Genomic DNA, 23291 nt, shown 5'->3' on the forward strand with positions numbered 1-23291 from the left:
ATGAGGACAGGGCGGATCAACTGAATCCGCAAGCGTGGGAGCTGCATGGCCTTTCAGACAGAAGTGACAGGGAGGGAGCTCCCAACACGATTTTGATTTCAACTTTAAAGAAGGCACTGAAGCACGTGGGTGTGTCGCCTCCTGGGAGGGACCTGCCAAGGTTTGACCTGCGGCCAGATTCCCCACTGAGGACCCCGCGCAGCAAGGCCAGCCCCTCCCGGCACAGGGACACACCCTTCTCCCTCACACCAGCCCCAGCGGCGTCTCTGTCCTCCCTCGCTCAGGGTCCAGCTTCATAACTCCCTGAGTGTGTCCCCCCATCCCATGTGCACCCTGTGTTACCAGCAGGCACCTGAAGCCCCATGCTGGACCCCAAATCCTCCTAAAAACAGAAACAGAATTTCATCTGGGACCTGCTTTCTTTGACCTTTATGGACTTGTGCTTACTTTCTTCCACATCATGCGGATAGAAACACAGTAAAAGTACAAGGACAGTGGGTGCAGCCGAATGGCCAGAGAGACCACAGACAGGCTCCACTGAGAGTGGGTGCTGGAAGGCAGGTCCCGAGGCAGCCCCTGCCTGCAGCCCACCTGCGTCCACCTGGGTCCAGGTGCTCTGCCGATGAAGTGTGTGGGGTCCTTCCACCCCTGTGACAGGCCACACAGGAACCCAGGAGGAGGACGCTGGTGCTCTGACCGACCCCAGCACCCTCCCTGTTCCTCCCTTGCTTGCCTCCAGCCCTCTGGTTTCCCAGCCCTCAGAGCGGGGCCCCAGGCCCGCAGCACCAGCACCCTTGAGGGTTTACAGGAAACGCAGGCCCTGAGACCCCGTGAGACGCCCCCAGTCAGGATCCGCATCTTAGCAAGGTCCCCGGGAGGTGTGTGCTCCTGGAGGTTCTGGAAGCTCTGCCCTGGGTGAGGCGCCCACAGCAGGACTCACGGGTCACAGGGGCAGTCGTCTGTTCTGCCGGCCCTGAGCCTTGATGGCTGAGCCTTGAGCAGCTCAGCCAGGGGGCCAAGGTGGTCCAAGGACAGCTCTGCCAGGCTGCTAAGGCCGCGCTCACTGGGAAAAGCGGCCCCTCCAAAGACCTCCCGCCCCCTTCCCCAGACACAGTAAATTAAAAATAATGACTGGAAAATTGCAGCTGCTGCAGCTCAGCTGGTTCCTGAGACGGCTTGTCTTGTTCTTCCAGGGACGCGATAGTCACCACCTCCATCAACTCCCTGACGAGCTTCTCCTCCGGCTTCGTCGTCTTCTCCTTCCTGGGGTACATGGCGCAGAAGCACAGCGTGCCTATCGGGGACGTGGCCAAGGACGGTGAGCCCCTCCTGCCATGCCTGGGCCTGCTCCGTGTAGCCCCGGTGCCCAGCTCTCAGCAAAGCCTTTTTCCTTGTGAAAGAGGAAGGAGACGCACGGGCCCTGAGCGACGTCAGTGAGAGTTGCTGCCTCACTCTTGAAGGGTGGTGGTACACATCCCAGTACCGACCTGCCCCCAACCCAGTGTCTTCCCTGCCCTGCCCCTCGTGGGCCCTCCACCCTGGGCTGCGGAGCCTCAAGCCCAGATGCAACTGAGCAGCACAGTTGGTGCCTTGGTCCCTCGGCTGCTCCCTGCAGATGCCACATGAGGCTGACCCACCGGGGTCTGGCGTGGATGTTGTCACTGAGGCCCTCTAGATGTTTGCTTGCCACGTGGTATGGGAACGTGCAGCTCAGGGAAGGGGAGGAATGAGCCGTTCCAGCAACACCTGGAGGCAGGCTGGGATGGCGCAAACGTCGGCTTGGCCACAGAGCAGCCGGGAGATCCCTGAGGCCTCCAGCACAGGGTGGCCCTGCCTGCTGCCCAGGCCGACGCATGACGCTGAGTGTCCCTGCACACCTGGAGTTGTCTCCGAGAGGGTGGGGAGGGGTCCAGGTCTTGGGCAGGCGCAGGTGAGTTGGGGGGAGGCCTCGGCCACAGCAGGAAGTGTGCCAGGCAGGATGAAGCCGGCAGGACGGGCACAGATGCAGGGGCTGAGGGCAGGTCCAGGCACTTGGGGCCACTTGCCCGGCTCTGGTGCTTGTAGTGGAAAGCTGTGGCGTTGGCAGCCCTAACTTGGGCCAACCGAGAGCTCCAGGGAGTCCCGAGGCTTCTCAGTCTCTGTCAGCCAGCAGAACCCCCGCCTGCCTCCAGGCCTGCTCTGCCACACAGATGTGGAGGAGGCCCTTTCTTTCCAGACACGGGCCCCTGGCTTGGGTGGGCTCCCATCCTGCATCCCCATCCTTGCTTCCTCTGGACTGTCTTCTCCGGGGGTGGGGGGTGACGGGGGGAGGCTACATTTGTGAGGAATGATTGTGCTCAGAAAAGCCTGTCTGGTGTGGGTGTTGTCGCTGACTGACCTCTGCCTGGGTGTTGGGGCTCAGTGAGGGCAGGGAGCGACAAGCACCAAGCGGGGGCAGCCTTGACCCCATCTGAGTCTCACAGAGGGAGGCACTAGGACCCTCGCACCGCAGGTAGGAACAGGCTCGGAGACCTGAAAGCCCCTCCGTGCTTGCAACAGAAAGCCTGGGTCGGAGCTGGAGCCGCAGCTCAGAGGTGGGCCTCCGAATCCCGTGTTCTTTCCTCTAGGAAAAAAAAATTCAGTCAAAGCGAGAGAAAGGGAACATCATGCATATAAATGCAGGGCAGTGAAATTTACTCGGTGCTGCGTTAATGCATTTTCTCCATTCTTTTTGCCCTTTATTATGATAACTAGCATAGTTTGCAGAAACCTCTATTAACCCCTGAAAATAAAGTTGAATGTTCTGTGCATTTCATAACAAGCAAAGTAAATGTCATTTACAGGCGTAATTCTCAAGAAAACAAGGTGAAATGTTAACTTAGGTACCGAAACGAAGGCAAGGGTGTTGACATTACGTTCCCCGAGCTGATGAATATCTTCCCAGGCTCCTAGCTGGTACCATCCAAGCCCCGGAACGTCTCAGGCAAGCCTGCCTCCCCCACCCCACGTGGACACTGTCCCCGTCCACCAGGGTATCCGGGAGCTGTGAGAGCCCAGGTCTGACCCCGCTGCTTGGCTGACAGTAAGGCCCCTGAAAGACCTTTAGGAACGGCCCCTGGCTCTGGCCTTTGATTATTTAAAAGACCAGGCCCAGGCCTATTCCTGCAGGCTAGGGCCAGACACGTGCCTGCTGAGGACAGGGGACCCTGTTGCAGGCAGATTGGGCTCTGGAAACTGTCCCAGCCAGTGGAAGATGCAAGGCTTCTGAAATGGTCAGTGGTCAATTGCCTATAGGACTGGTTTTCACTTTGGGGTCATCGGAGACCAAATTGCGTTGACTTTGGTCGCGTGCCTGCCACATTCTCATCCCCTCCACCTCCATCCAGGTCGTAGCAGGAAGCACGCGTCAGCTCCCCAGAGAGCTGTGGGGGACACCTCCTCTGCCTTGGCCATGCCGCCCTCACCCTGGCGTGCCCCTAGCTTGCAGGGATAGCAAGATTGCACGTTTATCTCTTATCTTCCAAGCCACCGTCTGAGCCCCTGTATCCGTCAGGATGTGCTGCTCCTCTGAGCCCTCAGGGCCCCAGCTGATAGGAGCCCGTCTCGATGTGGCCTCCGGGACGCCGTGGCAGGGGCAGTGGTAAAGGACACACTCCTCTACCAAGCTTCACTCACAGGGGCCTGCTCATCGTGGGTTCACAGCACACTGGCCAAGGGCAGCCATGTCTAACCTCATGGGAGGGTGGGAGGACCTCAGCTTCCCCGTGTGCCTGGAAGGCAGAGGTCAGGAACGCATCCCTAATGTTTTGCTAAATTTAGAAATTAGGCTACTGAATAGTGTGGACGTGTGTGATGTGTGTGTTCTTGTGTGTGTGTGTGTGCATGCCCGTGCATGCGTCTATTCGTGTGTGTGCACGTGGATGTGTTCTTGCATGGATGAGTTTGAATGCACAAATATGTGCGTGCATGTGCCTGCGTGTGTATCACATGATACGTGCAGGAAAAACTAACTAGAAGGACATTAGCAGGTGTCCCTGGGATGAAGGGCAGGACCAGCCTGGAAGCCCCTCCTGCCCTCTCCTTGTTTCTGCCCTTCCTTCTCCCAGTGCCCCCATAACCCGCGAGGACACAGGTAATTTGGAGGAGCTCCATTGCTGGGTGGTAGGCATCATCCAAAGCCCTCCGATCGGTTCTGGGTGTCCGTTTTCCTGAGTCCCAGGCCAGGGTCTGCTGGATGCACAGGAGGGAGGCTTTTCAGCAGGGCCGCACCAGCCCGTCTCTATAGGCCGTGTTGGCCTCTTGGGGCGGGTGGGGCAGGATGGGTGGGAGAGCACAGCATGGGCTCTGTGGCAAGCAGGGCGGGTTCTGTTTCAGGGCCGGGGCTGATCTTCATCATCTACCCGGAGGCCATCGCCACGCTCCCGCTGTCCTCGGCCTGGGCCGTGGTCTTCTTCATCATGCTGCTCACCCTGGGTATCGATAGTGCTGTGAGTAACCCTCGCCACCCGGCCCTGTCCTCGGCACTTGGGTTCCTTCCACCCAAGGGGCCCTGCCCTCCCAGGGCCAGGCAAGATCCCTGGGCTCACGGATGGCCCCCAGACCTCCTGTGCTCAACTTGGGCGAGCCCCGCGATTATTTGGGAGACCTTTCTTGGGGCTGGGGTGAGTGGTGACTGGAGTTTAACTTTCCCTTTATCCCTCTACTCTGGGGTACCCGTGTGCCCTGCCCTGAGCCACCTACAGATCCTGGACATGTGCACATACATGCACACACACACATACACGAACGCATGCACACACACACATACACGAACGCATGCACACACATACACGAATGCATGCACACACATACATGAACACACACATACATGAACACACACACGAACACACACGCACACACGCACATGCATGCATGCACTCATGTATGCACACACATGTGCACACATAAGTGCACACACACATGCACACACACATGCATGCACGTGCAGCAGGGCCCCAGCCACCAAAGACTTGGCTCAGGACACCAGAGTGGTGGGGTCTTGGAGGGCACACAGCAGGTCCTTCATATCTCATGGCTTTCCCTGGAACCCTCGGCAACCCCACGAGAAATGAGGAGGGCAACAGAAGTTCCTGGCATCCACCAACCCCAGGCCTGGCCCTGAATGCTTTGTGTGTGGCCCCTGCACCTCCACCTGCTGGGGGTGGCGGGTGGAGCCCTCGATCAGCCCTGGGCCTGCTGGACTTTCTCAGGCTCCTTCTTCCCTGTTAGCTGCTGGGGACCAAAGAACCCAGAATCCGTTTCCTTATAAACACGGGTCATGCACCTGGCCCCCACTCATATCCTATCTAGCTCAGCCACAGCTCCTGGGTTGACCACAGGCCTTGTGTTCCTGACATGGAAGCATGAAGGGGGGGCCTAGACCGAGACCGAGCAAGGTGAAGAAGGTCACTACGTAGGAGTCAGGTGCCTGGATGGCATCCCACAGGAGGATGCCTGGAGCTGGGAGGCTCTATTGAGAAGGTGTAGCCAATGACCGGGCCAGATGCACCCGAAAGCTTTGTGTGGGGGGCGCATCTTGCTCAGGAAAATCTGGCTGAGCCGAGCCTGTGCAGCAGCAGTGGATGGGGTGGCATTGTTTTAGCCACCCTGCATCTTACCCACCCAGAGACGTCGAAGAGGCTGCAAACCCCCTGCCGTGGATAGAGTGGTCCCTCTGGGTCCTCTCTCCTGTGGTCGTGCCACCATAGAAGCCCTCACCAACAGCTGTCCTCACTACCAGGTGTCCTGCACCCTGGACAGCCACACGCCCCCTGTTCTGTGTCCTTCTCCGGGTGTGTGTCCCCTGGGTGACAAGTAGATCTTGGCCCAGGCTGCGGTCAGGAGCGCTGCCAGCCTGCAGCCCAACCCTGTGCTCTGTATGCAGATGGGCGGTATGGAGTCAGTGATCACCGGGCTCATCGATGAGTTCCAGCTGCTGCACAGACACCGTGAGCTCTTCACGCTCTTCATCGTCCTGGCGACCTTCCTTCTCTCCCTGTTCTGTGTCACCAATGTACGTACCATTTGCTGGCTTCGCCTTTTCCTGGTCATGTCTCCTTAGCACGTGGCACGGGGTGCCCTGGCTGGGACTGTCAGGCCAGACAGAACCACAGCACTTTCAGGAAGCTGCGTCCCCACCCACCCCAGAAAATGACTCACAGCAGTGCACAGGGTAACTGCCCATGGGAGCTTGGTCCCAGAGTCACTTCAGCACCTGGACAGCTCCCCCAGAAGCGCCCAAGGCTGAAGCTGCCTCCCTCTAGGGTTTGGGGACTGGGGGGCGCTGGGGGTGTGGTGGCAGAGCCCATGTATGTGGGAGGGGGTGGCGGAGCCTATCTACATGGGAGGGGGAGCCCAGGCCACGTCCTCTCCAAGGGAGGCACTGCCAAGTTCCACGTGCGGTTGCTTCCATTTCTAATTGCACACGAAGCCCTGGGAAGGGAAAGGAGAGGTCATTTTTATTTTTATTTTTTTGTAATAGACGTGGCCCTAAGAAGCTGCATGTGGATTGAATTTTAGGAACTCAAACCAGAGTTTGCATTGAGTGAAACCATTTGCGTGCACAGTGAGTCCCAGGCCAGGTTTACCTTTGAGTGAGACCATTTGTGTGCACAGTGAGTCCCAGGCCAGGTTTACCTTTGAGGAAAGTCCTTCTGCAGGTCCACAGGCTCCCTCTCTTCCAGGGTGGCATCTACGTCTTCACACTCCTGGACCATTTTGCAGCCGGCACGTCCATCCTCTTTGGAGTGCTCATTGAAGCCATCGGAGTGGCCTGGTTCTACGGTGAGTCTGGGGGAAGGTAGCCAGGCCAACTCCCTCTTGTTTGGTGGCTGTGCCGCTCCCCTTCTGACAAAGCTGCTGTGAGGAAACACCTTTCAGCTGCCGGAAGCCTGGGTTGTGGTCATCACAGCTCTGCACAGGGGAGAGGCTTGGCCCTGGTCCTTTTGATGGGATCAGTGAGGTGCTTAGCTTGGATGGCAGCCAGAAGACGCACACTGTGGTCAGAGGTGTTCACAGTGGCCGGGCGTCTTCCGCCTCCTCCACGCTAGAGGCACTGGCGAGTCCGTCCCACACAATCAGATCCATGCTGGGGGTTTCAGCAGGGATGTGACATGGTGCATTTCAAAGGTGCCGTCATGGCCTAGACTGCTGACCAGAGCCCCAGAGCAGTCGGGGCCTGATGATCAGCGGGTGGCCCTCCAACAGGTGCTCCAACGGGTGCAGCTGCCGGCCCGTTGGTCTGCCCCAGCTGGGTCCTGGGATGTCCACCAGGGGTTTAAACAGCAACAGAAAACCCAGCCTGGAGCCAGGGCTGCCCTTTCCCTGCGTGCTGACCTGGACAAGTCACCTCGACTCCCCTCAGTTCTCTCTTCTGTAAAATGGGCCAGAGTGCCAGCTCCACTCACTTGGCCAGGTCGCTTCCAGGGAGGTGGCAAGGCTGAACCCGGGCATCTCACCATGAATGTGCAGGCTGGGCGCGGTGACCTGTGACCCAGCACTTTGGGAGGCCAAGGTGAGCAGATCACGAGGTTAAGCGATCAAGACCATCCTGGCCATCATGGTGAAACCCCATCTCTACCAAAAAAAAAAAAAAAAAAAAAATTATCCGGGCGTGGTGGCGCACGGCTATAATCCCAGCCACTCAGGAGGCTGCAGCTTTTCTGAAGACACAGTGATGGTGTACTTACAACAGAATATGATTCAGCTTGAACCCGGAAGGCGGAGGTTACAGTGACCCGAGACTGTGCCACTGCACTCCAGCCTGGGCGACAGAGTGAGGCTCCGTTTCAAAAAATAAAAAAAAATGTGGGGATCCGGCTGAACGTCTGTGGTGCTGTGTGAGCCCTGGTTTTGGAGGATGCCCAGCTCACCTGCAAACGAGGGGGTCATTTTCTCTGCCGCAGAGCCATGGAATTTATAGCCAGATAAATGCCCTGGCTTTGAGACAAATAGGAGAAATAGCTCCTATTCTGAGAACGCTGTTTTCAGTGCTGGTTTTCAGTGTTGCTCTACAGAAAAGGGAAATATCAATGTCGTACTTTCGCAGGTGCCTGGAATCAATACTTTGTCTATCGCTTTCATTGTCATGTTCCCTGAACAAAACATAGACCTTCACAGAGGAAGGGAGAAAGTGCCTCGAATTCACCAGCGCCATGGCCTCTGGAACCACGGGAGATGGGGAGAAGCTGGCCCTGGTGAAATGAGCCTCCGGAGACCGAGATCTGTGTTATTTTTCCAAAGAGAAATCCACGCCCCTCTCATCTAAATGAAACAAAATCTGTGCTCTAATAAGCTGCGTTGGAATACGCCGGGCTTCCAGCGCACTGCGGTCCTGTAGGTCTTGGAGCTGATGACTCCTGCTCCAGCAGGGGCCGGGGAGGAAGGGTCTGGGGGCAGAGGGGCCTTGGGGACGCCCCCCTTGGCTTCTTCTTGCCTCACCTCTCTGCATCCCCGCTGCCTCCCACGTCCATCTCTCATGTCCAGAGCTCGGATGCCAGGGTGGGGTGTGAAGAGGGGATTCTGCATGGAGGCTTCTTTCTGAGGGACGCGGGACGACTGCAGGACTTGCCCCAGATCTCAGCAGATCAGCCGCGGGCACACGAGTCACAGACCAGGCCAGATGTGGGGGGAGAGATCACTCTTAAGGTCTTGTGGTCAGTTCCTAGAAGTTAGATGATACCAGTGAAAGAAAAACAGGCCTTTCTAAAGCGGACTGCTGGTACTTGCTTTTGGGTAGAAAAAAATGTTTATTGTGTTTCTAGAAATAGCTTTTCTGAAGACACAGTGACAGTATACTTATACAACCGAATATGATTCGGCCCTAAAACCAAAGGGAATGCTGAGGTGGCTGCAGCTTGGGTGGCCTCAGGGACACTCTCCAGGGAGTACGCCAGTCGCAGAGGCCCCATGCTGCGTGACTCCACTGACGGGAGGTTCCCCCAGAGTCACATTCATTCAGACAAAAAGCAGATGGGGCCGGGGCCTGGCAGGGGTTGGGGGTTGGGAGGAGTTGGCGTTTCATGGGGGCAGAATTTCGTTTTGGAAGATGGAGTTCTGAACATGGTGGTGGTGATGGTTACACAGTACGTGAATGTGTTAATACATTATGAACTCTACACATAAAAATGGCTAAAATGGGAAGTTTTATGTTATGTGTATTTTGCCACAATCTTTTTAAGTGAACAAGGAGTACCGGTGGCAGAGGGAGGCAGGGAGAGCCGTGGGATGAGGAGGAGGACCTGAGGGGCTGTTGTGGGGATGCGGGGAGCTCCCACCGGGGTGCGGCTGTTCCTGGTGGGTCTCCAGGGTGGAGCGGACACGTGGCTCCCACCTGTCAGCGAGGCACCCAGTGGGCTGGGGTGTGGCCCGGCCCCCTCCACAGGAGGCTGGGTGCAGCTGGAGCCTGGGGCCGGTAGGTGGGACCCTTGGGAGTCAGCAAGGACCCCCACGTGTGTCTAGCATCAGGGGAATGCACTGCCCTGATGGGCGCTGATGCCGCCTCTTCTCCCCTCAGGCGTCGGGCAGTTCAGCGATGACATCCAGCAGATGACCGGGCAGCGGCCCAGCCTGTACTGGCGGCTGTGCTGGAAGCTGGTCAGCCCCTGCTTCCTCCTGGTAAGGGACCTCGGGTCGCCTGCCCCTCCCCCTGCCCACTGCCCCCACTCTGGCACCTGCCCCGAGGTCCAGCGCCCGCATATGGGTTGTTGCTTGAGCAAACTGTGTGCACAGGAGGCTGGGGGCAGGGCCTGGGGTGGGCCCCTAAAGGCTGCTTTGAGACTGAGCTCACCGTGGCTGGAGTCAGGGGCCTCAGGACTCAGCCTGGAAGGGCAGGCCGGTCCCTGAACTCATCTCTAGTCTCCTGAAGGTGCCTTCCGCCCTTCCCTCTAGACCCACCAAGAAAACCTTAGGTGTGGTCCCAGGTGGTCTTGGACCCCTTCCACAGTCCGTGTGAGGCCTGCACTTGGGCTGTGCCGCTGTGTTGGGAGGGGAAGCTGGAGGTGAGTCTGGCCATCCACTCACCTCTACCTGTGAGGATCAAGGTTGAAGTTAGAGCTGCCAGGGTGGCGGGGACAGAGGATGACGAGTGCTGGAGACCTTGAGAGTAGCAGGGACCTCGGCCATGTCCTGTTGCTCACGCAGGCCTCCCTCTGGCTCAGCAGGGGCCTCGGCGCTGTCCCGTTGCCTCCCTGTGGCTCAGCAGCATCACTGAGTCCAGTAGGCACTTACTTCTATCATCTGGGCCGGGCCGCTGAGTCAGGGCCCACCAGGCCAGGCCGTTGGACGCCCGTGTTTGTAAATAGAGTTTTGTTGGCACGTGGCCATGCCCATCCGTTAGGGATTGCCTGCAGTGCTTCCCCGGCTGAACTACAGAGGCCCAGAGGCTCACAAAGCAAAGCTGTGCCGCCTGGTCTGGGCAGGAGACCTAAGAACTGTCCAGGCCTAAGCAGAGTGTCTGTGAGCTGTTCACAGAGAGAAGCACCTCCCAGTCCAGCAGGCACGAGTGGGGCCTGGAACAGGGCGGGGGACTGAGGCCGCACCCTCTCATGGATGAGGCTGGTCCTGGGGTCCCGAGTCCAGCAGGCACGAGGTGGGGCCTGGAACAGGGCGGGGGACTCAGGCCGCACCCTCTCATGGACCGAGGCTGGCCCCGGGGTCAGCAGGGCCTGTGTGCATGGAGACCCCTCGTCACCTGCATACAGCAGGTGGGACAGCCCCGTAGTTGCAAGCAGAGAGGTTCCAGGGTACAGGAAAGAGATGAGAGACAGGCCCTATCCCGGAAAAGCTAGACATAGTGTGACAGAAGCCGCCTGGCATCTTGTAGAAATTCCACCATATCTGAGCTCCAGGCCGCATGGCATGACTGTACGTAAGTGTCCCAAGTCCAGTTAACTGTGCTTGTGAGGCTCCCGTTGAAGGCTCCTGGATGCACGGGGCAGCCTTTTAACAGGACACAGACTACACAGCTGTTCAGAGGGGAAAGTGAGGAAGCCCTCCCGGAAAGTCAGCCTCCTGCCCACCTCCCGCTCTCCCCGGCCTTTAGTTGAAACAGCTGTTTTGCATGAGGACGTCGGCTCCCCTTCAGGTGGTGTCTCCTCTTAACACCCAGAGGGCTGACCTCGATCTTAGAAGATAAAATGTTCTACTGGTCTTAGACTAAATCTTTGAACTTCATACAGAAACACATGTCTGTACAGTTTTAGATAAACCTACAAACTATACGAAACAGGACTTCGTTTTGCCTTCTTGAGAGAAACACGACCATTTCATTGCTCTGTGTCATTTTATATTTAGTATTACAGTGCAATTCCTATGAAGTTTTGATTTTAGCAGAAAAACGATGTCTGTATTATCATCTGTTTCTTCTGGCTGCGGCGTAGTCCCCTGCCCCCTGGCGTGTGCTGGCCTCTGGTTGTAAGGGGTGTACACGCTGCAGACTTGTTCAGATGACTCTGTGGCAGATGACGCCGCAGCACTGCTAAAGGGAAATTATGCCAGAGCAAAGGCAACCCACATGAGCAGACTGTGGCCTGGGGAGGCATAGTTCTTTCTAAGAAAAGTGGTATCTAGTGAGAAGTTGAACAGTACAAGAAAGCACGTTACAGCCATACCTACATGTCAGATATGCAAGACCGACATGTCCAGGGATGCACGCGTGGCTCTTTAAAGCATGCTCAGGGCTCTCTGTGCAGCGGAGGCAGCCCCCCAATCCCAGATGCTCCAGGACGCTGGCTTTGCTTGCCAAATGGCTGCCCACCCTGGCCTTGGTCACGTGACAGACACAACCCCAACCCCCATCCCAGTCCTTCGCTACCCGGCTCCAAACCTGCGGGTGGCTCGAAGCAGCACGTGAAGAAGATGCTGAGACTGGCATGAGACACGCATCCAACATGCTTTTCGGGTGCAAGGCTTGGATGTTTTAACTTTTCTGAAATTGAGGAAAAACGGACAATTTGGAAAAAAATGCATTTTAAGCTACATCATAAACCGTATCTATCAGAGCTTCCCTTGTCTCCTTGGGAAGGACTCAGGTACACAGAACACACGTGTAGGCATGCAGTACACATGTGGGTGCACAGAACACATTCAGGCGTGCAGTATACATGTGGGTGCACAGAACACATTCAGGCATGAGGTGCATGTGGAGGCACGTGGAGGATCTTTTTAGATGGCAGTGCATGTTTGTGGAGTGGAGGAACAAATGCATGAGCTGCCTCAGGAGAAGCCTCTGGAGAGGGGGAAGCTGCCCCTCCGAGTGGCATCCATGCCACCCTCTGTGTTACCTTCGTGGTGGTGGTTCTGAGACAGGTCTGTGACTTCATCAGATTTGCTTCTAGAAAGAGTAGAGATACGGAGCCCGGGTGGCCCGGGTGGCCCCGCATGGGTCACATGTGTCTTCAGGCCATGGATCATAGATTCAGTGGACTGGCTGGGGGCCAGTTTTGTGTGTGTTGTGATTTCAAGCAAGGGATAGAACAAGGTGGGATAGAGCAGGAAGGAATGGGATGGGATGGGACGGCATAGGACAGGATCTGGTGTAATAGAACAGGATGGGATGGGATAGAACACAACGGGATGGGAGGAGAGGAGAGGGGACGAAGCAGGAGGGGAGGGGAAGGGAGGGAACAGGATAGGACAGGACAGGCTAGATCATGCCTCAGGAGGACATGGATTGCCTGGGATGCCCAGCTGCCATGTCTGCAGGCCTGGCCGGGTTCTGCACGTGCACAGCTGTAGGGGCTGAGAGACCCTCTGCCATGAAGTGCCTGCCCCATCCCTGCTTTGTCCTGGCACCGCCGACTGAGAGCTGCCTGACCTGTGTCTGCTGGTTTCAGTTCGTGGTCGTGGTCAGCATCGTGACCTTCAGGCCCCCCCACTATGGAGCCTACATCTTCCCCGACTGGGCCAATGCGCTGGGCTGGGTCATCGCCACATCCTCTATGGCCATGGTGCCCATCTATGCGGCCTACAAGTTCTGCAGCCTGCCTGGGTCCTTTCGAGAGGTGGGTATTTGGACACGGCGCCTTCACCTGAGTGCGAGGCCACCAGAAAGGTGTCCACGGCCCCAGTCCTCACCTGCCTGGGTCATCTGTGACCAAGAGGAGGAGACTGGAGGTGGCCACCACAACAGTGTGTGTGTGTGTCCACCTACACGCCTGCGTCCATGGGTGTGTATACATATGTGTATTCATGTGTGTGTCTTTATGTATGTCCACATGTGTGTGTCTATGTGTGCATGTATCTGTGTGTGCATGTACCTGTGTGTATGTCCACTGTATATCCGTGTCTGTATGTGCTGTCTCCATGTGCACGTGTGTGTGTGCCTGGGTCTGTGCTCACATGCGTGTCTGAGTGTTTGTGTGTACTGAGTGCATGCATGCCTACACACTATGGTGTGTGGTGGGGCGGACACAGCAGCCATCATAGGGCGGTAGAATCAGGGGTGACTTAGGCCCCCCAGGGCTGAGCCCCACTTTGGCTAAACAGGGGCAGCTGGAGCCCCAGGCAGTGGAGGAAGCTCTGTGGAGTCCCTGACACACACCTCCTTTCCTCTGCTTGGTTTTGCCACCTTTGTGTGGAGGAAAGGCAGGTGGACCAGTCACGGGGTCCTCCTTTAACACCCTGGCTCTGTGGTTCCCGGAAGAGACAAAGACACGCCTTCCTTGGAAGAGGGTTGACCTCACCTGAGAGACCACCACTGGGAGCTCCCGGAAGCTGCTTCCTTAAATCCCAGCCTTTCTCGGAAAGAACTGGCTTGGCCCTGGGCAGCAAAACCCTAGAGTGGTACCTGCTGTGTTCAAGGATCCCAACTTAGGGCCACACGGTGTCCCCTGGGCTCAGACATGCGCAGGTGCTGCCAGGCTGGCACTGAGCCCGTCTCTCCAGCAGCCCAGCCAGGCCAGGGCCCAGTGCAGGCAAAGCACAGTGTGTGGCTGGGGGCTTCTGTGGAGTGGGAGGGGCTCTGGGGCTGCCATGGCCCTAGGAAAGCTGATGACACCCTGCTGTGGACGGTCCCTCTCAGACCCCCACGCGCTGACTTGCCAGGACCCAGCACAGGGGAAGAGCAGGCAGCTAGGCAGTCCCTGCAGGGAGAGAGCTCCTCTGGGAGGCTGGACGGACTCGGAAAGCGGGGCCCAGGTCCGCACAGAGCTGGAGGACACCTGCAGCCTGGTGGGCCTGAATAGCCAGTGCCCTTACCCCTCGCACAGCCAAACTCTGAACATAAGCCAAGTAAAACCTCAGCAGTTGAGCCAGGTACAAGTGGAATTGTGGTGATGACATAGGGTGGAGCCACACACAGGGGTTCCTGGGAAAGGTCACCTGGCCTCAGAGATCCAGACACAGGCATCCAGGTCTCCCAGTGTGAGCTCCTGAAGATGGTCTCCGAGTGTGAGCTCCTGAAGATGGTCTCCCAGTGTGAGCTCCTGAAGATGGTCTCCGAGTGTGAGCTCCTGAAGATGGTCTCCCAGTGTGAGCTCCTGAAGATGGTCTCCGAGTGTGAGCTCCTGAAGATGCCGCCTGCTCTAGGAGGACTTGGGGCCATCCGGGCCCCAGGAGCTCCCGCAGCAGGCAGTGAAAGAAAGGCAGGTCCTGCATTCACTCTCCCAGGAGCTGCAGGTGACAAAAAGCAAGTGCTCCTGGAACAGGTCCGCTGCACGTGGCCCAGAGGCAGCCCACCTGGGTGTGAGCACTTTCTTACTCAGAGCCCGGCACATGTGATGACTTAGAGACAAGGGCCATCTCCAGGACCATGTTTTATTTCAAGCGAGGGCTCAAGTGCTGATGTCCTGCTCTGCACTAGACTTTAAGGGGACCGTCAGGATGTCGGCTTCGGGCCTGATCACTGTCTGGTCGGTGTGGGCACTGGCAGTGTTAAGTCAGTGGTGGGCGCTGGTGGTGTGGACGCCGGCGGGTGGGCGTTGGCAGGTGAGGAGGGCTGGTGGTGAGGGTGCTGGCAGGTGAGGGTCCTGGCAGTGTGAGTCAGTGGTGGGTGCTGGCGGTGGGTGCTGGTCTGCACTGGCCCCCGCACTCTCCTTCTCTTTCAGAAACTGGCCTACGCCATCGCGCCTGAGAAGGACCGCGAGCTGGTGGACAGAGGGGAGGTGCGCCAGTTCACGGTGAGGTCGCGGTCCCCGCTGAGCCTCTCTCAGGGGAATTCAGAATGATCCCAAGCTCGGTGTTCTTAGCCCCCAGAGGGCTCCGAGGCTGGTGTAGACGAGGCTGGTGTAGATGGTATTCATTTACTCAGCCACCATGTGCTCTATGAGGACAGGCCGCCGGCGGTGGCAGGTGACAATGGAGACGTGCACCTGGGACGGGGGGTGCATGATGCGGGGGCCCCGGGAGGTGCGTCTGCACGCACACCTGAGGAAAGCATGGTTCTTACAAAGACCTGGGCATGTCCCAGACCATGGGAGCAGCCCCCTGTGGGGCCGGCTGAGCCAGCTTAAGGACCAGCAAGGGACCCACCCGCCTCATGGGGGCACGAGGGACAGTGCCAGGAGAGGAGGCTTGGGCCTGGCCATGGGGAGCCACAGGGAGCCCTGGAGGGGCTGGGAGAGGCCTGGGAGCCTGGGGCGGGCTTCAAGTGAGAGGATGGTCATGCCAGGTGTTTCCTGCACCCTGGGAGCCCTCCAGGTGTGTGCGCACATGTTCATGGCACGCCGTGGAGCAGGTGCATTCCCAGGGCACAGAGTAAACACTTGGTGTGTTTTTACTCCCCCAACCCTAAGAGGCAGCCCACCACTCTCTCTATACAAGGGTCCCTGAGACCCAGAGAGGCCCCGGAATGTGCCCAAGACCACAGAGCTGGCCAGCAGGAGAGGAGCCTGGGCTGTGCCCCGGGCCTGTGGCAGTGTCCTCCTCCACCCCAGAGCGGCCTCAGCTCCAACCTGATTCCAGACACTAAAGGCAGCCTAATGCTGACAGCAGAGTCCAATGCACAGCAGAGGGGAGAGAAGGTCGTAGTGTGGAGGGCACCACGGCCCCACCTCGGGCCTGCCTCTTCCCTCTGGCTGCCTCTCTGCACCTCGTCCTCGTAAACAGTTCTCCCAGCAGGGTCTCGTGAGCTCACGCCTGAGGAGCCCAGCGTGGACCTGCACATGGGGCAGGAGCAAGGATGCAGGCAGAGGGAGGGGGACCGTGTGCCTGGGAGGTGAGGGGTGATGTCAGGCAGAACAAGATGCTGAGCAGGGAACAGGCCAGGAGGCAGTGGGGAGAAGCCACCTCTAGGCACACATCTGCCCAGCTTGTTCCTCCTCCCTGCAAGTCAGGTTCTGGTGTGGGCTCTGCCTCCCTCCCTTGGCACCCTTTCCTCTGTCCTCTCAGTGACTTGCCTGCTCCAAACACAGGAGGAGTGTCCAGGCATCCCACCCCATCCGTCCAGGGGCTGCCAGCCCCTCTCCACTGGCCTCCGGTCCAGCTCCACCAGAGCTCTCTCCTCTGAGCATCCTATACCGGGGGGTCTTACACTTTGTATAGGATCTTGCTAGTCTTCTCAGATATCCAAATTTGACTTCATGTGGGATTCTTGCTGTGCGTCCTGTCGCATTAATCTCAGCTACTGTTTCTATCATTTCTTCCTCTGCTTTTCTTGGATCTACTCTGTTGTAGTTTTGCTAACTTTTTAATTTGGACTTTAGATTATTAATTTTCATCCTTTGTTCTTTTCTAATGGAAGCACTCAAGGCTATGAATTTCACTCAAAATACTCCATGTGCTGCATTCCACATTTTTTTACATAGCATTTTTCTTTATATTTTAGTTCTAAGTATATTTTAATTTCCATCGTGACTTTGTCAACTCATAACTTGCTTAAAAGTCTGTTTTTAAATTGCCAAATATATGGGGATGTTTTACTCATCTTTTTGGTTTTAATTTCCAAATTAATTTCATTGTTCTCAAACACACATGATACCTATTATTTAAGATGTATTGGCCGGGCATGGTGGTTTACACCTGTAATCCCAGCACTTTGGGAGGCCTAGGCGAGCAGATCACGAGGTCAGGAGATCGAGACCATCCTGGCTGACACCCTGAAACCCCGTCTCTACTAAAAATACAAAAAAAAAAAAAAAAAATTAGCCGGGCACGGTGGCGGGCGCCAGTAGTCCCAGCTACTCAGGAGGCTGAGGCAGGAGAATGGCGAGAACTCAGGAGATGGAGCTTGCAGTGAGCTGAGATCACGCCACTGCACTCCAGCCTGGGTGACAGAGCGAGACTCTATCTCAAAATAAATAAACAAACCAATAAATAAATAAATAAAATAAAATGTATTGAGACTTCTTTAGGGCCTTGCACCTGATCCACTTTGATAAACGTTGCACATCTTTTAGACGAATGTGCTATTCTCTAATTGTCAATACACAGTTCTGCTTCTGTCCATTTGAGTAGGCTTGTATATCGTGTTACCCACGTTGTCTACACTTTCTCAATTTTAGGGGTGCTTGACCGTGAGTAATTAAGAGACGCCTGTGGCATATTCTTCCTCGATAGTATATTTGTCTGCTGTTCCCCTCAGTTCTATCCGGGTTTGCTCTCTGTAGTCTGAGGCTGTTTTCTGAGGTTGATCCATGTCTGGAATGATCATCTCTTCCTGCTGACATGAATGCATCTTCACCCCCTAATGATGCTTTTGGTCTTAAAGTCTGACTTGTCTGGGATGAATACAGTTGCACCAGGTGTCTTTTGAGTTTGCCTGAAATATCTTTTGCAATCTGTTAACTTTCACCTTTGCAGTGATCTTAAGATTTAAGTGTCTTTTGCAAACCCAGAATATACCCAGAATCTTTTACTCTGACAATTGGGCAGGTTAATCCATTTACATTTGTTGTGATTATTGATATATTTGAACTTGATTCTACTATCTTTCTAGTCTATTTGTCCCATTTTTAGTGTTTATTTTTCTCCCTTATTGCCTTTTTATAGATTGATTTTTCTTTCTTGGTTCACTCATTTTTATTATTCTGTTTATTTCTCTCTACTTGCTTAGAACTTATATACTTTATTCTTTTTTTTTTTTTTGAGATGGCGTCTTGTTCCGTCACCCAGGCTGGAGTGCAGTGGTGTGATCTCTGCTCACTGCAACCTCCACTTCCCGAGTTCAAGTGATTTTCCTGCCTCGGCCTCTCAATGGCTGGGATTACAGGCACCCACCACCACACCTGGATAATTTTGTGTTTTTAGTAGAGACAGGGTTTGACCATGTTGGCCAGACTGGTCTCGAACTCCTGACCTCAAGTGATCTGCCCACCTCTGCCTCCGAGAATGCTGGGTTTACAACCGTGAGCCACTGTGCCTGGCCTTATTCTATTCCTTTAATAGCTACTCTTGAGGTTGTACCATACATATTTCACTTAAACTCTACAGTTAAACCGTATTTTTACCCCATCTCATTACGAGGACTTAAATCTTCCTCCTACTGATGAATATGCCATGATTGCTCAGAACTATTTCTGTCTTTTTAACCCACTGTTATTAGACACTGTTACTGTTCTCGTTGCTGTTACTATTTTGTATGGACTCATCCTGTTCCTTGGACTAATGTGCATGCTTGGTGTTTATTGGTTTCCATACTTTTGTTATCGACTTCTTTTCTTCTAGGACTATTTTCTTGCTTTTCAAAAAGCATCCTTCGGACATTCCTGTGAGGAGGTCTCTTGCTAACCTCCCTCACTATTGGTGTCTGGGAACGTCTTTATGCTGCTCTCATTCACGAAAGCACTGTCGTGGGCTCAGGGGTCCAGGCCGACCGTGACTATCTCTGCGTTTTGGAGGCAGCAGTGTTCCGTGGCTGTGCTGAGATGTGTGCACCTGTGAGCCTGCTCTGTGGCAAGCTCTGTCCTCACCCCTGCACACGGCCAAGTTTCCTGTAATTTCCGTGTTGCGGGTTCACTGTGGAGTGTCGGGACCTGAGTTTCTTTTTATTTAACCTCTCTGGATATGTTGTGTAGCCAGATCTGCGCATTCACACATCTTGTCATTCTGTGAATTTTGCAGCCACACGTGGAAAGATGGGCGTCTGCCTTTCTGTGTTTTCCGTTATGAGGCTCTGGTGTATCCACTTTGCCCCGGGTCCTCCAGGTCTCTTACCTCACTTAGATTCTGTTTTCATTCGAATCTTAGGGGCACAGTTGAGTAGCACACTCTTATCATTAATCCACATGTGGCCATTTTAAAATTATTAATTTGTCCACATAACAAACAGACCCTTGTGAGCCCACAGCAGGAAAAGTAGACACTGTGGAAACGGCCTGCCCTGCACCCATCTGTCTCCGAGTCTAGCTTGATCTTTCCCTTGCCATTCTTACAATTTCATTTGTTACATCTCTAGATATTCCTGAGTTCCTAAAAAGTGTATTATTTGGCTTCAGCATTTGGTGTAGCCCTAACCAACCCCTACTGAAGCAAGACCCTGTGCACACTCCATGCAAATTCCCGAGAGTCGTGACTGTTCCTGGCTGGGGGAGCAGGCACTGTGCCCAGCCCTGTGTGGGCATCAGAGGTGGTTCCCTCTGGTCCTGTCCGCGGTTCTCCCCAGCCTCCTCATACATAGCGGGTGTGCTTGACTGAACCCTCAGCAGGGGTCCTGGGCCATTGTCCCGGGTCTTCTCTCTGTGTGGCCACCTCCTCTCTGGTGCTCTGGCCTGCAAACTGCAGCCACCTCCATTTCCCTCGCTCTCCTTTCCAGCCTCTCAACCCAGGGAGTGCACCATGCTGCACCCTCGCTGTGCTGCAATCTGGAAACTCCCTTGAGGCAGCGAGCAGGGTGGCAGCGGGGGGCTCCTTGTTGACTTCCCTCAGGGACCGCTGACCCTTATGGTCTGGTGTCCACAGTCTGGAAGGCCATTGGTGCATGTGTTTTGTTTGATTGGGGGTTGTTTCGGACAGTAGAGTAAATTCGGTCCCTGTTATTCTGTCTAGGTCAGAAATGTCTGTGTCCATAGCTACGCTTCGCCTGCTGTGACTGGTCCCTGACCATCCGTCACGTAAACAAACCATAGCTCAGCTATGGACGCTCGGCTTCCCACTGCCCTGCCCCGGTCCAGCATCCCAGCCCTTCTCTTTTCTACTTCATCTCTGGAAGCTGCCTGTGCTCTGCTGTTTCTTGTGAAATTCTCATCACTGCGATGTGCACGTGTCACTTTTTCGAGGGTCCCCTATGTGGCCGTCCTGTAATCTGTTGCAACAGCTCCGGTCCTTTGGGATCAAACTGAGGTCTGGTTTCTGGGGACTCACTTAGAGTGAGCTGCTGTCTTCTGTTTCTAGTCTTTACATTTATGGCTTGATCTTAATCTGTGGGGATCTGGGAGCCCCCAAGCACACCTCCCTCCAGAGGGGAACCTTCTGCTTCTGTCAGAGGGCAGGGCAGAGAACTGCTTCACCCCCGGGGGTACGGGGCTCACAGCTGGAGTCCCAAGCATGGCTCCTTCATCGCTGGCCTGAAGTGGGGCTGCCACCCAGAACCTCTGCTCTAGGGCTCTGGCCGCTGGGCCACCCCTGGCTGTGGGTCCCGGCCGGGCTCCCTGCCCCAGCTTCCTTCACTGAGCCCCGAGCTGCACCTGGATGCTGCCTGTGCTGGCGTCAACTGTGGCTGCTCCAGGCCCCCAGTAGACCCCTGGCCTGCAGTGTGATCCCACCCAGGCTGAGGAGGTCCCTGCAGGCTTTCGGTGGAGGGGCCGGAGGAACCTGTGATGTGGCCAGTGGTAGCGTCAGTGGCTTTCCATGGCTGGCACGGTTTTGTCAGAAGCAAGCCCTGCGTGCCCCTGTTTGGAAATGTTTATGAAGCACACTTCTTGCCATTGAGTATTATTGAGGGGCTCGTGCTCACAAATAGGCTGAACTAACGGCTGCATAATAGCAGGCAATGACATTTGCTGGCGGTCTAAATAGCTGCTCTTGTCTATGTCATCAGTCCCTGAGCAGTCAGGACACCCTGCTCCTGCGCCCGCCCGGGTCGCAGAGAGCAAGACAGAGCTGCAGAGGTAGTGTGTCACTTGGATGGAGCATCTGAGGCCCCCAGGAAGGTGGGATGACCTGGGGGAGAGGTGACATCACCACGTCACACCCGAGTCACTGGGGTACAATCTGGAACCAGCCTCGGATTGAGGGTGCCCGGCATCTCTCAGACTCAGCAGCTGATCAATATGCCCCAGAGGCCACCACGGCCACCACGGCAACCACAGTCTCACGACTTTTTAAAAAATCAAGTAATCATTGATTTATAGAAGTTTGAGTGAGGCATCGGATCCCTGGCACCCGTCGGGGCGTGTTGGTCCAGGCCCCCGACGAGCCTCCCCCTCTCCCAGGCCACGTGGCCGGGAGGCTGCAGGCTGCTCGCTGCCTCCAGCTGCTCTTAGCCACAAGAGGGGGCATCGCCCCAGGGCTGCCCTTCTCCCAGCAGCCACACACTCCATTTCGGAATAAACCTGTTTTCTTTCCAGCTCCACCACTGGCTCAAGGTGTAGAGGGAGCAGAGACGAAGACCCCGGGAGGTCATCCCGCAATGGGAGAGACACGAACAAACCAAGGAAATCTGAGTTTAGAGAGAAAGGAGGGCAACTTCTACTCTTCAACCTCTACTGAAAACACAACCAACCAAGCAGAAGACTCCTCTCTTCTGACTGTTTACACCTTTCCGTGCCGGGAGCACACCTCGCCGTGTCTTGTGTTGCTGTAATAAAGACGTAGATCTGTACAGTGAGGTCCACCCCATTCCCGTCCCTGCAGGGCAGAAAAATGTCTAACTTCATGCCGTCTGTGTGAGGCTGGCTCCCTCCCTCCCTGCTCCCTGCTCCCGGCTCTGAGGCTGCCCCGGGGGCACTGTGTTCTCAGGCGGGGATCACGATCCTTGTAGACACACCTGTGCTGAGAATCCGAGAATCCCCGTGCTCACAGTAGCTTCCTAGACCATTTACTTTGCCCATATTAAAAAGCCAAGTGTTCTGCTTGGTTTAGCTGTGCAGAAGGTGAAATGGAAGAAACCACGGATTCACGCCAAGTCCTTTCCTGATGCGTGGCTCCCAGCAGAGGCTGTAAACTGAGCATTCAGTTGACACATCGCAGTCTGTTCAGAGGCACTGGAGGACAGGGGTCCTGGTACGTCTCACCAGGAAATTCTGTTTATGTTCTTGTAGCAGAGAGAAATAAAACTCCTTGAAACCAGCTCAGGCTACTGCCACTCGGGCAGCCTGTGGGTCCTTTCAGTGTAGGGAAAGCCCTGGCAGGAGCATGTCCTATTCCCGGACGCATGCAGGACCCCACAGGAGTGTGTACTACCCCAGGACGCATGCAGGGCCCCCACGCAGGCAGCCTGCAGACCACACTCTGCCTGGCCTTGAGCCATGACCTCCAGGAAGGGACCCCACTGGAATTTTATTTCTCTCAGGTGCATGTCACATCAGTAACAACAGTTTCTATGTTTGGGAATGGCTTTTTAAAATCATATTTACCTGTGAATCAAAACAAATTCAAGAATGCAGTATCTGCAAACCTGTCTGCTGATACTGCAGTTTTTGTTTACAAGAATCATTAGCAATACTGAGTGAAGGATGTGGGCCAAAAGCTGCTCTCCACGGCGCGCTGCCCTCTGCCACTGACGGGAAGGTGGATGCCACGGTTTGAATTCGTGCCTCGAGTCGGTGGGCCTGCCTGCGTGTTGCCCAAGGGCAGGGTCCGTGCAGGGCCAGTCATGGCTGTTCTCTGCAAGTGGACATGGGCTCCAGGGGCTGGAGTGTGATGCTCAGTGGGAGCCGTCAGCCTGTGAACTGCCAGGCGGCTGCATTTAGCACAGAGGACAGCTTCCCCATCGCCTTCTGGCCGCTGCAGTCAGCACTCCCCATCGCCTCCTGGGAAGGGGCTCCATGTAGCGACCCAGGTGTTGTCCGTGTCTGTCGACCTCTCTCTAGTCAGCATCGTGTGGGTCCCTAAGCACAATAAAAGATGTCCACAATGGAAAAACTGCCTCAGCCTCCTTGCCTTGTTTCCGCTGGGCGCCATCCATTTACACAGGCCGAGCTCACCTGCTCATACCCTGAGGTCAGCTTCCGCCCCACCCCAGGCCACCCAAGCAAACCTTCCTCACCTGATGCCTCTTGGCCCATCTCTCCTTCTGGCCTCCCCTAAAGCCTAGATGTTAGAGGTAACACATCCACTACGCTCCCATGCAGGTGTGCTGGGTGTGACTTGCCCCCGCTCCCCGGACTCCCACGCAGGTGTGCTGGGTATGACCTGCCGCCGCCACCAGGCTCCCATGCAGGTGTGCTGGGTGTGACCCG

The 23291-nt window shown here is 55.7% G+C and overlaps 1 protein-coding gene across 1 annotated transcript in view; it reads left to right on the forward strand.

The window, feature by feature from the left end:
* SLC6A3 (solute carrier family 6 (neurotransmitter transporter), member 3) overlaps positions 1–22318 on the forward strand; it is a 47002-nt gene extending 24684 nt beyond the window's left edge. The window contains exons 7-14 of the mRNA XM_011953133.1: positions 1194–1318; positions 4354–4466; positions 5903–6031; positions 6702–6801; positions 9533–9633; positions 12852–13019; positions 15063–15134; positions 21459–22318. Coding sequence (XP_011808523.1) covers positions 1194–1318; positions 4354–4466; positions 5903–6031; positions 6702–6801; positions 9533–9633; positions 12852–13019; positions 15063–15134; positions 21459–21482 — 832 coding nt within the window. The 3' untranslated portion in view covers positions 21483–22318. The remainder of the gene's footprint in view (positions 1–1193; positions 1319–4353; positions 4467–5902; positions 6032–6701; positions 6802–9532; positions 9634–12851; positions 13020–15062; positions 15135–21458) is intronic.
* Positions 22319–23291: the final 973 nt, after the last annotated feature.

Source organism: Colobus angolensis, unplaced genomic scaffold (assembly GCF_000951035.1).
Source record: "Colobus angolensis palliatus isolate OR3802 unplaced genomic scaffold, Cang.pa_1.0 Scaffold358, whole genome shotgun sequence".
NCBI classification, from domain to species: domain Eukaryota; kingdom Metazoa; phylum Chordata; class Mammalia; order Primates; family Cercopithecidae; genus Colobus; species Colobus angolensis.